At 42.7% G+C, this 12,133-nt stretch overlaps 1 protein-coding gene across 1 annotated transcript in view; it reads right to left on the bottom strand.

Annotated features, from left to right (window-relative positions):
- Positions 1-2,861: 2,861 nt before the first annotated feature.
- The window catches only part of CDX1 (caudal type homeobox 1), a 30,165-nt gene continuing 20,893 nt past the window's right edge, over positions 2,862-12,133 (bottom strand). Inside the window, exons 2-3 of the mRNA XM_082211841.1 lie at positions 4,477-4,622; positions 2,862-3,137 (exon numbers count right to left, since the gene is read on the bottom strand). Of these exons, the coding sequence (XP_082067967.1) occupies positions 2,934-3,137; positions 4,477-4,622 (350 nt within the window). The 3' untranslated portion in view covers positions 2,862-2,933. The remainder of the gene's footprint in view (positions 3,138-4,476; positions 4,623-12,133) is intronic.

Raw genomic sequence — 12,133 nt, 5'->3', positions numbered from 1 at the left:
TATAAATCATTTCCATAATATTTTCCTTTAAGGCATTACATGCCGTAAATTTCATACCGGTGGTCCACAACTGTTCCCAGTCAGCAAACATAATGTTATGACCAATATCTTGTGCCCACTTTATCATAGCTGATTTCACTGTTTCATCTTGTGTATTCCATTTCAACAGCAAGTTATACATTCTTGACAAGTTATTAGTATTGGGTTCTAACAGTTCTGTTTCTAATTTTGATTTTTCCACCTGGAAGCCAATTTTCCTGTCCAACTTGTAAACCTCCATTATTTGATAATAATGAAGCCAGTCTCGCACTTTAACTTTTAATTTCTCAAAACTCTGCAATTTCAGTTTATCCCCTTCCTGTTCCAAAATTTCCCAATATTTCGGCCATTTGGCCTCCATATTGCTAACCCCCATTTCTCAACACCATACCATACGTTATTTTCAATGCCAAAATTTTTTATAGGCCATTTGCTGCCCCAATTTCAAACTGAGGAATTCACAAATCTCACCACAGTGTACAAAGGATAGAATAACCAATACATAAAATGTATTTTTTATTTTTAAAGAGGCTTTAAAAAATGTACCTTAAATACAAAAAATATCACCAGTCTGAGTAGCCATTATGAAGAAATATAAACATCAGTGGTTTTGACACTAAGCCTAGAAGGCACTGGTGTCAAGAGGGAATACTCAGGAGGAGAGAACTAAGAGTTCAAAGCCTAATATACATCAAATGTGAACGAATGAATGAAAGTAGGTCTGATTCAGCCAACTGTTAACCTTCATTGGGTCTTCCAGGATTAGAAGATTCATTTTACTTCCAAGTAATACAATTTGAATGAAGTTCAGGAACAAGTTTATGAAACTTTGCAGCAAGTCATATTGGTACACCAAATCAACAAGTTTTGCATGCTCCAAAGTCCGGTTAGAAGCAAGTCCATTTTTCACTGATTAATCATTTTACTCTCTATTTCTGCCTCAGTGCTTTACATGTGGAAACAAGGAACTGGTACATTAAGTTAAAGTAATCGTGGGCTGTGCTTAGGATTTCCATCTCCCCAGGGCAGGGGTGGAAACCTCAGGCGCAAAATTCCACCCTCCAAGTCTCTCATATCTGCCCCTTGAGACTTCCCCACCACCACACCCTCTCCCCTGCTTCACCCCCTCCTTGAGTGCTTTTGACTGACTGAAATCTGACCTTGAATTCTGATAATGTCTTTTGCTTCCTTGGATGGAGGCTAGAGGGATGTGTGTGTATAAGTGTAGAAACTAGCCTACTGTATAAAGGTAAAATTTGCATGTGTTGCTCCACCCACTTTTGCCTCTGTCCCCGCCCACTACAGCCATGTGGCCCCTGGAAGGTTGTCCAGAAAGTAATGCAGTCCTCAGGCTGATAATTAAAGGTTCCCCACCTTCAGGGGGAAGTGTAATGGCCATTACTCATCTCAATGTGCAAGTCATTCAAATATTGGCATATATAAAAGCCTTAGAAGTACCTTAGAAGTCAAACGGAATCCATTCCAGAAACCCGTTTGACTTCCAAAATGTTTGGAAACCATAGTGTGGCTATTGATTGGCTGCAGGAAGCTCCTGCAACCAAGTGGAAGCCGCGCCAGATGTCCGGCTTCTGAAAATAATTCGAAAACAGGAACACTCACTTCCAGGCTTCGATCGTTCGGGAGCCAAGGTGTTTGAGATCCAAGGTATGGCTGTATAGCCAAATCAGCAGGCAACAACAAATACAAAGCCCTGGCAAGCCATTCAAATACATGTTCCTCAACATCTCAAACATCATGCAAGGAAGTGGTAAGAGGAAACTGGACAAACCTGAGTCAGAAAGCTGTCTTGAATTCTTCCACTCCACCTACCAGGAACTGAACCAGGGCTCAGCACTGGACAAAATATACAACTCTGTGCAGGCACATAAAACTTTAAAAAACAAACAAAAAAACGCAACCAAAGGACATTCTCTGATGTAGTAAGAGACAGTGCTGTGCAGAAGCCAACCCTTTGCTTCCTTTCCCTTATACCTTATTGCCTCATTTAAGGTTCTTTCATTGTTTTGTACGTGTCAGCATTTAATCTCAATTTTGTTTTGCTCTTGCATACTTGGCCCGTATTTATTTGCTTTTAAAATGACTTTTGCTCCTAGTGCTACAAATATCAATTGTAACTCAGGTGTGTGGCACTGGCCTCCTGACCTCCATTGCCGAGTGTGGATGGGCTTCTGTGATGGCTTGGAGTTGGCTTTGGATAGTTGGCCTGACAAGCTCAGTCCTTCTGGCCAAGAGATCAAGGCCTGGTTGTGGTCAGGTGCCAGATACTGGCAAATGCTCCTGAAACACTTCCTAAGTACCCTGCTTCTCCGTTTCTGCCCCCCAACCCCAAAGCATCCATGCTTGCATTTTCTTTTCTCTTTAAATAATTTGCAACAGGAGCGATTCCTTCCCAAAGAAAAGTACAGAAAAGATAATGAGCCTATTGCTTCGATTCCTAGGAATAAGTCCATGATTCTCCCCTGCAGTGGTATCAAAGAAAATAACCCAGTGGGTCTAAGAGGAAATGGCTTCATTGGTTCAGCAGTGATAGCATTGCCTCTGCGTAAGTTTCGAGAGTATGCCAGCTAGTGCCGATTCTCGTGGTTAATCCGTATACTGTGGTACCTCGGGTTACAGACGCTTCAGGTTACAGATGCTTCAGTTACAGACTCCGCTATCCCAGAAAAAGTACTTCAGGTTAAGAACTTTGCTTCAGGATGAGAACAGAAATCATGACGCGGTGGCGGCTGGAGGTCCCATTAGCTAAAGTGGTACCTCAGGTTAAGAACAGTTTCAGGTTAAGAACGGACCTCCAGAACGAATTAAGTTCTTAACTAGAGGTACCACTGTATTGCTGTTTTGGTTTATATGCAGTTCAACTGGAAGGGCTGGGTTTAAGGCATAAATTCTTCCTTGATAGTCATTGGTGATGAGGAAACCAGGTTGGTAGTGCTGCTGCAGATGCCTCCAATGGGACCAGGGGTACCAACTGCTGGAGGAGTTGGTGTGGTTGTGCTGGCAGGCTGGGTCTGCTGCTGCATCTTCTTCTTGTTCACCTTCCTCTCCTTTGCTCTGCGGTTCTGGAACCAGATTTTCACCTGCAGAGACAAACGCAGAAGGTGGTAAAGGCCATACAGAATATAAAGGAGGAAGATGGGAGAGAAAGAGGATTGAGATGGATGCACAGGACAAGACCATCTTCACTGTGAGTCCAGGAACACCTGCTCCCTGTCTTGTCAGCCTTTTTCACCTGGCCTGGGACAGCGGAGCCCTGACTGACTCCATCTACAAAAGCTGAGGCTGCTGAAAAGACTCTTGGGCTGTGCATAGGGGGTTTTGTTCAGGTGTGTGTGCTGTTATTGATACTAATCTTTATTAGTATTAAGTGTTATTAGTGTTATTGATCCTATATTTTTAAATGCATTATGACTTATGTTGAAATTGTTCAATTTGGTTGTGTCCTTTTTGGTGTTTTATTTATCGCTTATGACTACTTTTGTTATGTTTGTAATTACGTAATTTCTTTCATGGTGTCAGCTGCCTTGAGCATGGTTTGAACTATGGAAAGTGGCATACAAATAAAATGATGTGTGTATGTACTGTAGGTATGAGATGGTTCAAGTTACAGAAAGAAGACGAATGAGGGGACAGGCAAAGTAAAAAAATATATAGTGGCCAAGGAAAGGCAGAGATGAAAAGGAATTGGGAGGAGGAAGAGCATGGCATGATTCAGAGCAGAGGCAAAATGGATACATAACTGTAAGAATTCATTTAGGATGTTGTTGCTGTTTTCTAATGCCCCTAATAGTCTGCAATCAGATACCTTTCTGGGGACTTCCAATCTTCTGTGTCATTTTTATGTTCCACATAGTAATAGCTGAGCATTAAGGTTTCCTGCTATTCAGTCATAGTCAAACAGTGAGGAGGAAAGTGGGACCTACACTGAGGCAGGTGAATGATGCCAATGATATAAAGGGCTCATCATCTGAGCGCTTTTTCCTTGGCCCATCACTGCCCACCAACCTGGACCATCTAACCAAAAAACAGTTATGGAAGTATCTAGCCTACATTTGATATATGCCAAGCAAGACAGAAGATAACCAACCATGAAGCACATTCACAGCCTGATCCTATACATACAAACATAAGCCACTGTATTCAGTGGGGTCAATTTCCAAGGTAAGTGTGTATAAGATTGCAGTGCTTATCCTCAACATTTGCACTGACATCTGTGCCTGAGATGCTCATTGTAATGCTTTACGTTTTGTGATGGTTTGTGATCCTGCTACATCAGGGGCGCGGAGCTTGTGGCCCTCCAGTTGTTGCTGGATTCCCAATTCCCGCCACTGCTGAACATTGGCTATGCTAGCTGGGGCTGATCAGAGTTGGGAGTCCAACAGGTCCCCCCACTCCTGTGCAAGACCCTTCTGTACCAACCTGCCGCTCGGTGAGTCCCAGCGTTGCTGCCAGTTCTGCTTTCCTCCGGATGGTGATGTAGTGGCTGTAGTGGAATTCCTTCTCTAGTTCCAAGCGCTGGTGGTCTGTGTAGACAACACGATACTTGTCTTTCGTTCTGGTCTTCCCTAATAAACAGCAAATAGTAAGACTCTGAATTAGCAGAAGGGATGTGGAAAATGTATTGCCATAACCGCCTTGTGGTCGTCTGATGAAGGGAAGTACATTAATTTAATTTAAACAACAACATTGAAGAAAGCAGCAATGGGAAAAGGAGGAGGAGGACAGGAGAGGCGGGGAATGGCAAAGTGGTAATCTGGTGGAGGATGGCAGGAGCGCTAGTGGAGGTGGAATGATTCTCTGAGTTAAAATTCGTATTTCATGTTGTGCCTTTTAAAACTTCTAGCTATAGATTTTTCTTAAAGTTACAGGAAGTGCATTCTCAAATGTATGCTTTTTTGTACTTTGGTCAAGTGTTAAGATACATATCAGTTTCAGTTCTTCAGTGGTACACCAAGCAGCTTTCTCTGATTGCCAGTGTTGACATTTCTTCATCCTAGTGTTCCATTCTTCAGAGGTATTCAGGCCTCCCATTTAACAGCAGCACGTTCTTAGCAGCTGCAGTCGCTCCCTTGATGTGCCCTGTTTTGCTCTTACTTGATGTTCACGTAGTTGAGGTGTGACCTAGCAATTGCCATTGGCATCGGAAGTTGTGTTGTTTCTGTGCCCCATTTCACTTTTACAAAGAAACCCCTGTCTATAAGGAGTGCGCTAAGAGACATTTCCACATCGTACGCGCCCTTTCCTTCCCCATAATGGCAGCAAGTGTCCATTTCCCAAGAGACAAATGCAAACAGAGGGCAAAACCCTGAGAGGGGATTACATATTGTGGAATTTGCACAAATCAGGCTAGCTTGTACATTATTTAAAACAGCACAAAAGGTGTGTGCCACCCTGTGTGTGTTTTGTGTTGTTGCCATCTAGAAACCCTTGTGAGTAATAAAACAGCTGTACAAATGGAACTGGTAGCAAAACGTAGCCATGTGCAGTGCTCCTGTTTAAGGTTCCAGTCCAGCCATTGTTCTTATCCACAATATTCCATCAAATTCTCCCTCTCACCATTTTTTTGTTTTCCTCCATCTCTCTCCTGCAGCTGTCAGTCAGCAATTTTTGTGGCCACTGTGCATATTTTGCTCTCACTGGGCTGCTTTAAGGTTCCCACCCTCTTAGGGTCCCCCCCTTTCTTATTTATTTCTGTAGATCTGCTGGTACTTCTCCTTTTGTGCACGAATGGTGCCAGGTAGTTTGCATAAGGATCAACATTCACCCCTAAAAGAAGAGGCAGTAATTTCAAGAATAGAATCAATTCATATATTTAATTAACCACTGCAGGTTCTCTCAAGCACCCTGTTCAATTTGTTAGCATTCAAGATGAATTTAATTTAAATCCACCAGAAATGAACTGAGCAGAGTTCTCTGTGGGCAGCCTGACATTCACATCAGCTATCCAGCTTGGACCCCTGCAGACTAATTATGAGTCATGTACAGTGGAGCTCTTGTGCATAGTGGAGTAGGGAACAAAAATATAAATGAGGCTGTATAATCTTGCAACAGTCCTCACAATTACACCACTGCATTATTCCAGAGGCTTGGAAGCCCCATGAGGGAACTATGGGATTTGTGGGCTCTACGGTGACACAGTTCATGAGTACCGTATGACCATTTGACTCTCAACAGCAAATAAATAAATTCTGTCCAAAACGTCAGGCAGGACCATTTAAGATATCAACATCCTTTTGAATAGGAATCTCAGTCCACTGAACAGGAACCAGTCCAGAGAAGAGCAGGTGTCTGTTAGCTGTCTTTTCCTTAACTTTTGCCAATAAGATTGGCATTGAAACAAGCACCCAGCGGGTGAGAAATCCAGAGCATTTGCTCATTAATTTTAATGCCTGGGATCAACATCAGTTGTCAGTGAGAATTCTGCCTGGCAATTGCAATTGCTTATCTCCAGCTGCTCACCAGATGTAGAGCACCATATTTTGGCCCTGGTGCTGCTGAAGTATATTAGCAAAAGTAGGCCAAATTCTGTTCTGAGTATAAACAGGAAGCATTGACTCCTCCTCAATTCAGGAGGAGGAGAAGAAGAAGAAGAGGAGGAGGAGGAGTTTGGATTTGATATCCCGCCTTTCACTCCCCTTAAGGAGTCTCAAAGTGGCTAACGATCTCCTTTCCCTTCCTTCCCCACAACAAACACTCTGTGAGGTGAGTGAGGCTGGGAGACTTCAGAGAAATGTGACTAGCCCAAGGTCACCCAGCAGCTGCATGTGGAGGAGCGGGGAAGCGAACCCAGTTCACCAGATTACGAGTCTACCACTCTTAACCACTACACCACACTGGCTTTCAATAGTTATTATAGCATTTTATTTACATACTAATCCAGACAGTCAAGTGAGCAGGATGGGAGGGACAATGCACTGTCTGAGAACTACTGTATCACATTGGCTCTCACTGGCTTTCTTCGATGTGCCTCTCCACACAAGTACTTCTCGTGATGCCTGCATAAATGCCATTTTGCTGTGTGCCCACTGCTGAAACAAGTATGGATTACGCTGGCTCCCATAATTCACAACAGGCCCTAGGGGATTCACCAGAGGCGTAGCTGGGGGGGGGGGTTGCACTGGGTGCCACTCATCCAGGGGGTGGGACTTACCGCGGGGCCTGCAGCGCGCCCGAGCCATGTGTCTCTCCTGGGAGAGATGCCGCATCATGCCTGGATGTTGCACGCAACAGCGCCCATCCAGGCATCACAAAAACATTGTGACGTCATGCGTGACACCGTCGTCATGACGTTGCGCGCACACGACCAGCCCTCCATCTTATTCCTGAGTCGGTGCCTCTGTCTTAGAGAGTACAAGCACCTTCACATTCCCTCCCAGTGAAGCTGTTCTTGCAAGGGAATCGTATGCCCCCTATAGCCAGCCCCAGCCAGTAATCTTGCTGCAGCTTTTTGAGCTGGTTGAAGTTTCTGATCACTTTTCAAAGGCAGCCCCCCAGCCCCACATAGAGCACAGTGCAGTAATCCAAATGGGATGTAACTTAAACAGTCAAGCAACCTGATTGATATTTGGGACCCACAATCGTATGCTCTCCCATTCCGACTATAAGCTCACCTTCTGCTCTTTTCCTACAATACCAGGTTTATGTAGAAGAAAAAGAGTGTATAGATGAGGGTAGCAGCAGCAGCTGTTACATTTGTGCTGGACATGCAGCATTTTAAAGTCACAGGAGCCCTGCTACAATATAGGAGGGCAAGCCTGGAGGAAAAAGATGCAGAGGAAAAGAAAGGTGTCCAAAACCCACCTAAGAATGAGAAAACTTAGTGGAGGTTGACTCACAACCCGCCAACACACTCAGCTACAGTCCATCTATATTACCACATTCTGAAATATGTTCCTTCCTCTGGCCCATTTGATGGGCATCTCACTAGAACATTTACAACGCTCTTCATGACTTTGTCTTTCAATTTCAAACATTTCATGAATTTAAATAGGATTTTTACCTCCCCATCCCAGCCCCCAATTAACTGGAGAAACACAAGGTCTACGTTCTTTTTTTTGACATTAATTACTCATACTTGATAACTCATTTTTTGTAATCTATTTTATCAGCCAGCCAAATAGGATTAACAGTCCATCCCATGCATATAGAAAATCAGTGGGTTTAGGCATGTCTAACTTTGCATAGGATCAGGCTGTTAAGTAGTGTCAAATAATCTGAATATTCAGTCACTCAAAGGAACTAGAAGGAAGCAGGGGAGTATTAAAGAGGAGTCCACAAACAATACAGCCTATATATTATATCATTCTGGGTTGCCAACATGGTGCCCATGGGCACAACAACACCCCGGAGGACTTCCCCTGATGCCTGTGAAAGCTCTTAATCCCCTCCCCCGTCTCACTGCACTATCTTTATTAAGTAGCCAGAGTGGTTATCTTCCCTCACCCTCCTAAAAACTACATAGCACTGAAGGAGGAAGTTGAAAGAGTGGCACTCTTCGCCACTACTTTCAGCTCTATGTGCTTTCCGAGGCTCAGACTGGCTCCTGGGCAGCTTAACAGGAAGCAGAGTAACCAAGAGGGAAAGAGAGGAAGCAGGGAGGCAAAGAGGAAAACTGGAGTGATTTGGGAGACTTGAGTGTAGCTGAGAGGATAAAATGTTGTGCCAAGAGTCGAGAGAAAGGGTGAAGTGTGACAAAGAGTGAGAGGAGGTGCACGTGCCACACACAAAATCAGATCCAGTAAAATTGATCCTCCTGAAATTTCATAATCTTAATGGGTTCACACATATCCCAAGCCACCATCAAATCATGGATCACTTTTGTATCCATTGGAAACCCCCTACAGATCCACTGTTTTCCAGCACTGCCATGACACAAAAACATGGATCTGAGACACGGATCCTTATTTACTCTAATTTTTCAAGGGATCCCCTGAAAACCACCATTAAACCATGTCACACATTCTGAAAGTTCAAGAGGATCCATTTTAATTCTACTGCACCTGACTTTTACTCAGACCACTTATGAAAGCAAAGAATATGCGCATGCGTACACAGATCTGCTTTCTGTCTGGTTGAGAGGGGGAGAAATAACCAGAGGGGGTGGTGCCCATGGCGCTTTCAACATTCAAAATGTGCCTGTGGCCCCTCAAAGGTTGGCAACCCTTGGCTTAGCTACATTACTCATCCATGTCAATAATTAGCAAATACGTGTAGGGCACAGAAATGCGGATGATTCATAAACAGAAGGAGGGAAAATGACTGAGTGGAGAGTGAACACAATTACTATATCAGTTCCAAGTTATCAGATGGGTTTGTAGGGAGAGGGCTATTAGGAAAGAAGGGAAAATGTAAAATGTATCAGCTACAATTTTCGAATTCTGACATACAGGCATTTCCCACTCGTGCACGATCAGCACACACGCAACTGCTGAGACACACACTATTTTCAGTGCTGAAAGGGGGCAGGGGTGGAAGGGACTTAAGAACATCCCACTGATGCGCACAGTGGCCGGGAACAGAACCCCCCACTTAAGTGGGAATTCCCCTGTATTAGTGAAATGTGTGTTGACCAGAAAGCATGAAAGATCGGTAGTTTAGATACAAAAGACAACTATACCTAAATCATTTCATGTGACAGGTTTCTGTGTTCTTGCTTCAACAGGCAACTCCCCATTTATACGCAGTCGAGTCATGTGTGACTGCCCACATTGCCGCAAACCCAGAAATGGCACCTAAGGAGGCAAAAAACAGTTCCCAAAAGAGTGCAAAAATGGCAAAAATGACGTAGCCCTTGCGTAAATAGGGAGTTGCCTGTGTCATTTGAAATGATTATTAAAGAGAAAGACAGAAATGATGGGCTTCTGAACACCTGTTATTTAGTAGTAGTAGTAGTAGTAGTAGTAGTAGTAGTAGTAGTAGTATACTGCCCTTCAGCCAAAGATCACAGGGCAGTTTACAACATAAAAATACAAAATGAGAACACAAAATGCATAATGAAAACACAAACAATACCCCCCCCCCGACAAACTCATTTAAAGGCCATAGAATGTTAATCATTCAAAGGCCTGATTATAGAGTAATGATCTCACCTGGTGTCTAAAGAGATGTAATAATGGTGCCAGGCAAGCCACCTTGGGGAGAGCATTCTGCAAATGGGGAGGCCTGCTCTTGTGTTGCCACCCTCTGGACCTCTCATGCAGGAGACACACAAAGAAGGGCCTCAGAGGATGATCTCAGGGTCCAGGTAGGCTCATACGGAGAGAGGAAGTCCTGAGCCTTTTAAGGCTTTATAGCCTGGAAACTAACTGTTAGCCAGTGCAGTCTGGCCAGGATCAGTGAAATTTGAAACCAGCAGTCGTAAGCATAATGTGTTTCAGTAATCTAACCTAGAGGTTACCAGAGCATAGATGACAAAAAAATAGGTTATCCCTGTCCATATAGGGGTGCAACTGGGCCATCAGTTGAAGCTGATGGAAGGTACTCTACACCACTGTGGCCACCTGAGCCTCAAGCTATGTACCTGCTCCTTCAGAGGGAGTGTAACCCCCATCAATGTTAAACAGCATGACTTACAATTTTTTTAAAAATGTCAATCCAACATTCCACTGCATGGTAATACTGCATTTCATGCCAGATTTTATGTACTGTATTTTTCTGTGTTTAACACCCCCCACGTATAAGACACCCCCCTATTTCTGGGTACCCCTTATTAAGGAAATGGGGGGAGATTGCCTGGAATTGTTGAGCTTTTTTGGGGGGGGCGGGTTGCCAACAATCGCACATCCACCTGACCACCAATCGTACAAAACATTGTCTTATACACGGAAAAATACGGTATGCATCATCCATACATCAATTGATTTTTTTTTTCTTGTTTCCACCATGCTCGGTTGTCCATTAAGAGGATGTTCTGCTGGTAATATGTACAGTAAATACAGGTGTTACAGAACAGTTTGCCAGCGTCAGCAAAGCCATGCCCCATTATACAGAGGCATTCACATCCCTTCTAAGGTTGACTGAAGAGTGTGAGCCTAGAATACTTCCCCCCGCACACACACCTTTTTTAAACAAAATATAATCTGCAATGGAAAAAGTTAACAACATTTTTACATGCAGTTGTTGCAAATATATTGTTTATCTGAATGCAAACCCTCCCCATTTGGGCACTTCTTTCTTCCTCTGATGAGAAAGTGGTAAGACCCACTCCTAAAATCTAGCTGGAGACAATTTTGTCAGAAAATTCATATTTGAATAGGATTTAAGTTTTACTGATTCGAGCAGAACGTCAAACTTTGAGTGTCTTTAAAACTATTTTGTTTGTTTGCTTGTTGTTTTTAAGAACCTGTTTTTAACCACTAGTTGCTATAGTTTGGTATTTTGCTTTCATATATTTGTAAATATTTTTAAAGCACTGTGCAAAAATATTTTTCCTTGCAAAAAAATATATGTTTAATCATTTTTTATTCTGTTAAATTTTATCCATTCTTTCTGGTTTGGCCTGGTTTATAAAAGAAATGCACATTCCTCTTTAGCAATTTTTTGTTCTATTAAAATGTATTCATTCCTTTCTATTTTGGCCTGGTTTAGAAAAGAAAATTAACAATCTAATAACTGGTGTTGTGGGATGCACACATTCAGCTAAGACTCAATAGTGAAATATATTGGAATATCTAAAATTGTGACAGTGATTGTGAATTGGTTTTTTTCTTGTTTAGTAATGTAATTAATTTTTTAGGAAACTCTCTCACCTTACCTTTGATATCTGTGCTACTGAATTACTTCTACAGCTTTAGTTTTAGAGATAATGTGCTAATTTAAACATTATCAGTACAGTAGTACTATAACATAACAGTTTTAACAATATGTTAAAAGTAAGTAAAAATTTATCAGTTTTAGAGTTAGACCTGTAAGTTGCCAGGGCATTACCACATTCACCTTTACACAGTTTCAGCCTTATTTCAAACATTGTGATATATTGAAATATCGCGATGTTTAACTGGTGAAATATTGTGATGTTGAAAACCAGATATCGCCCAGCCCTAATCCCTAACTTCAAAGACAGCTCTCCTGCTATCTT

Source organism: Podarcis vaucheri, assembly GCF_965113315.1.
Source record: "Podarcis vaucheri genome assembly, chromosome: 2".
Lineage (NCBI taxonomy): Eukaryota > Metazoa > Chordata > Lepidosauria > Squamata > Lacertidae > Podarcis > Podarcis vaucheri.
This window is presented reverse-complemented; position numbering and strand designations above follow the sequence as displayed.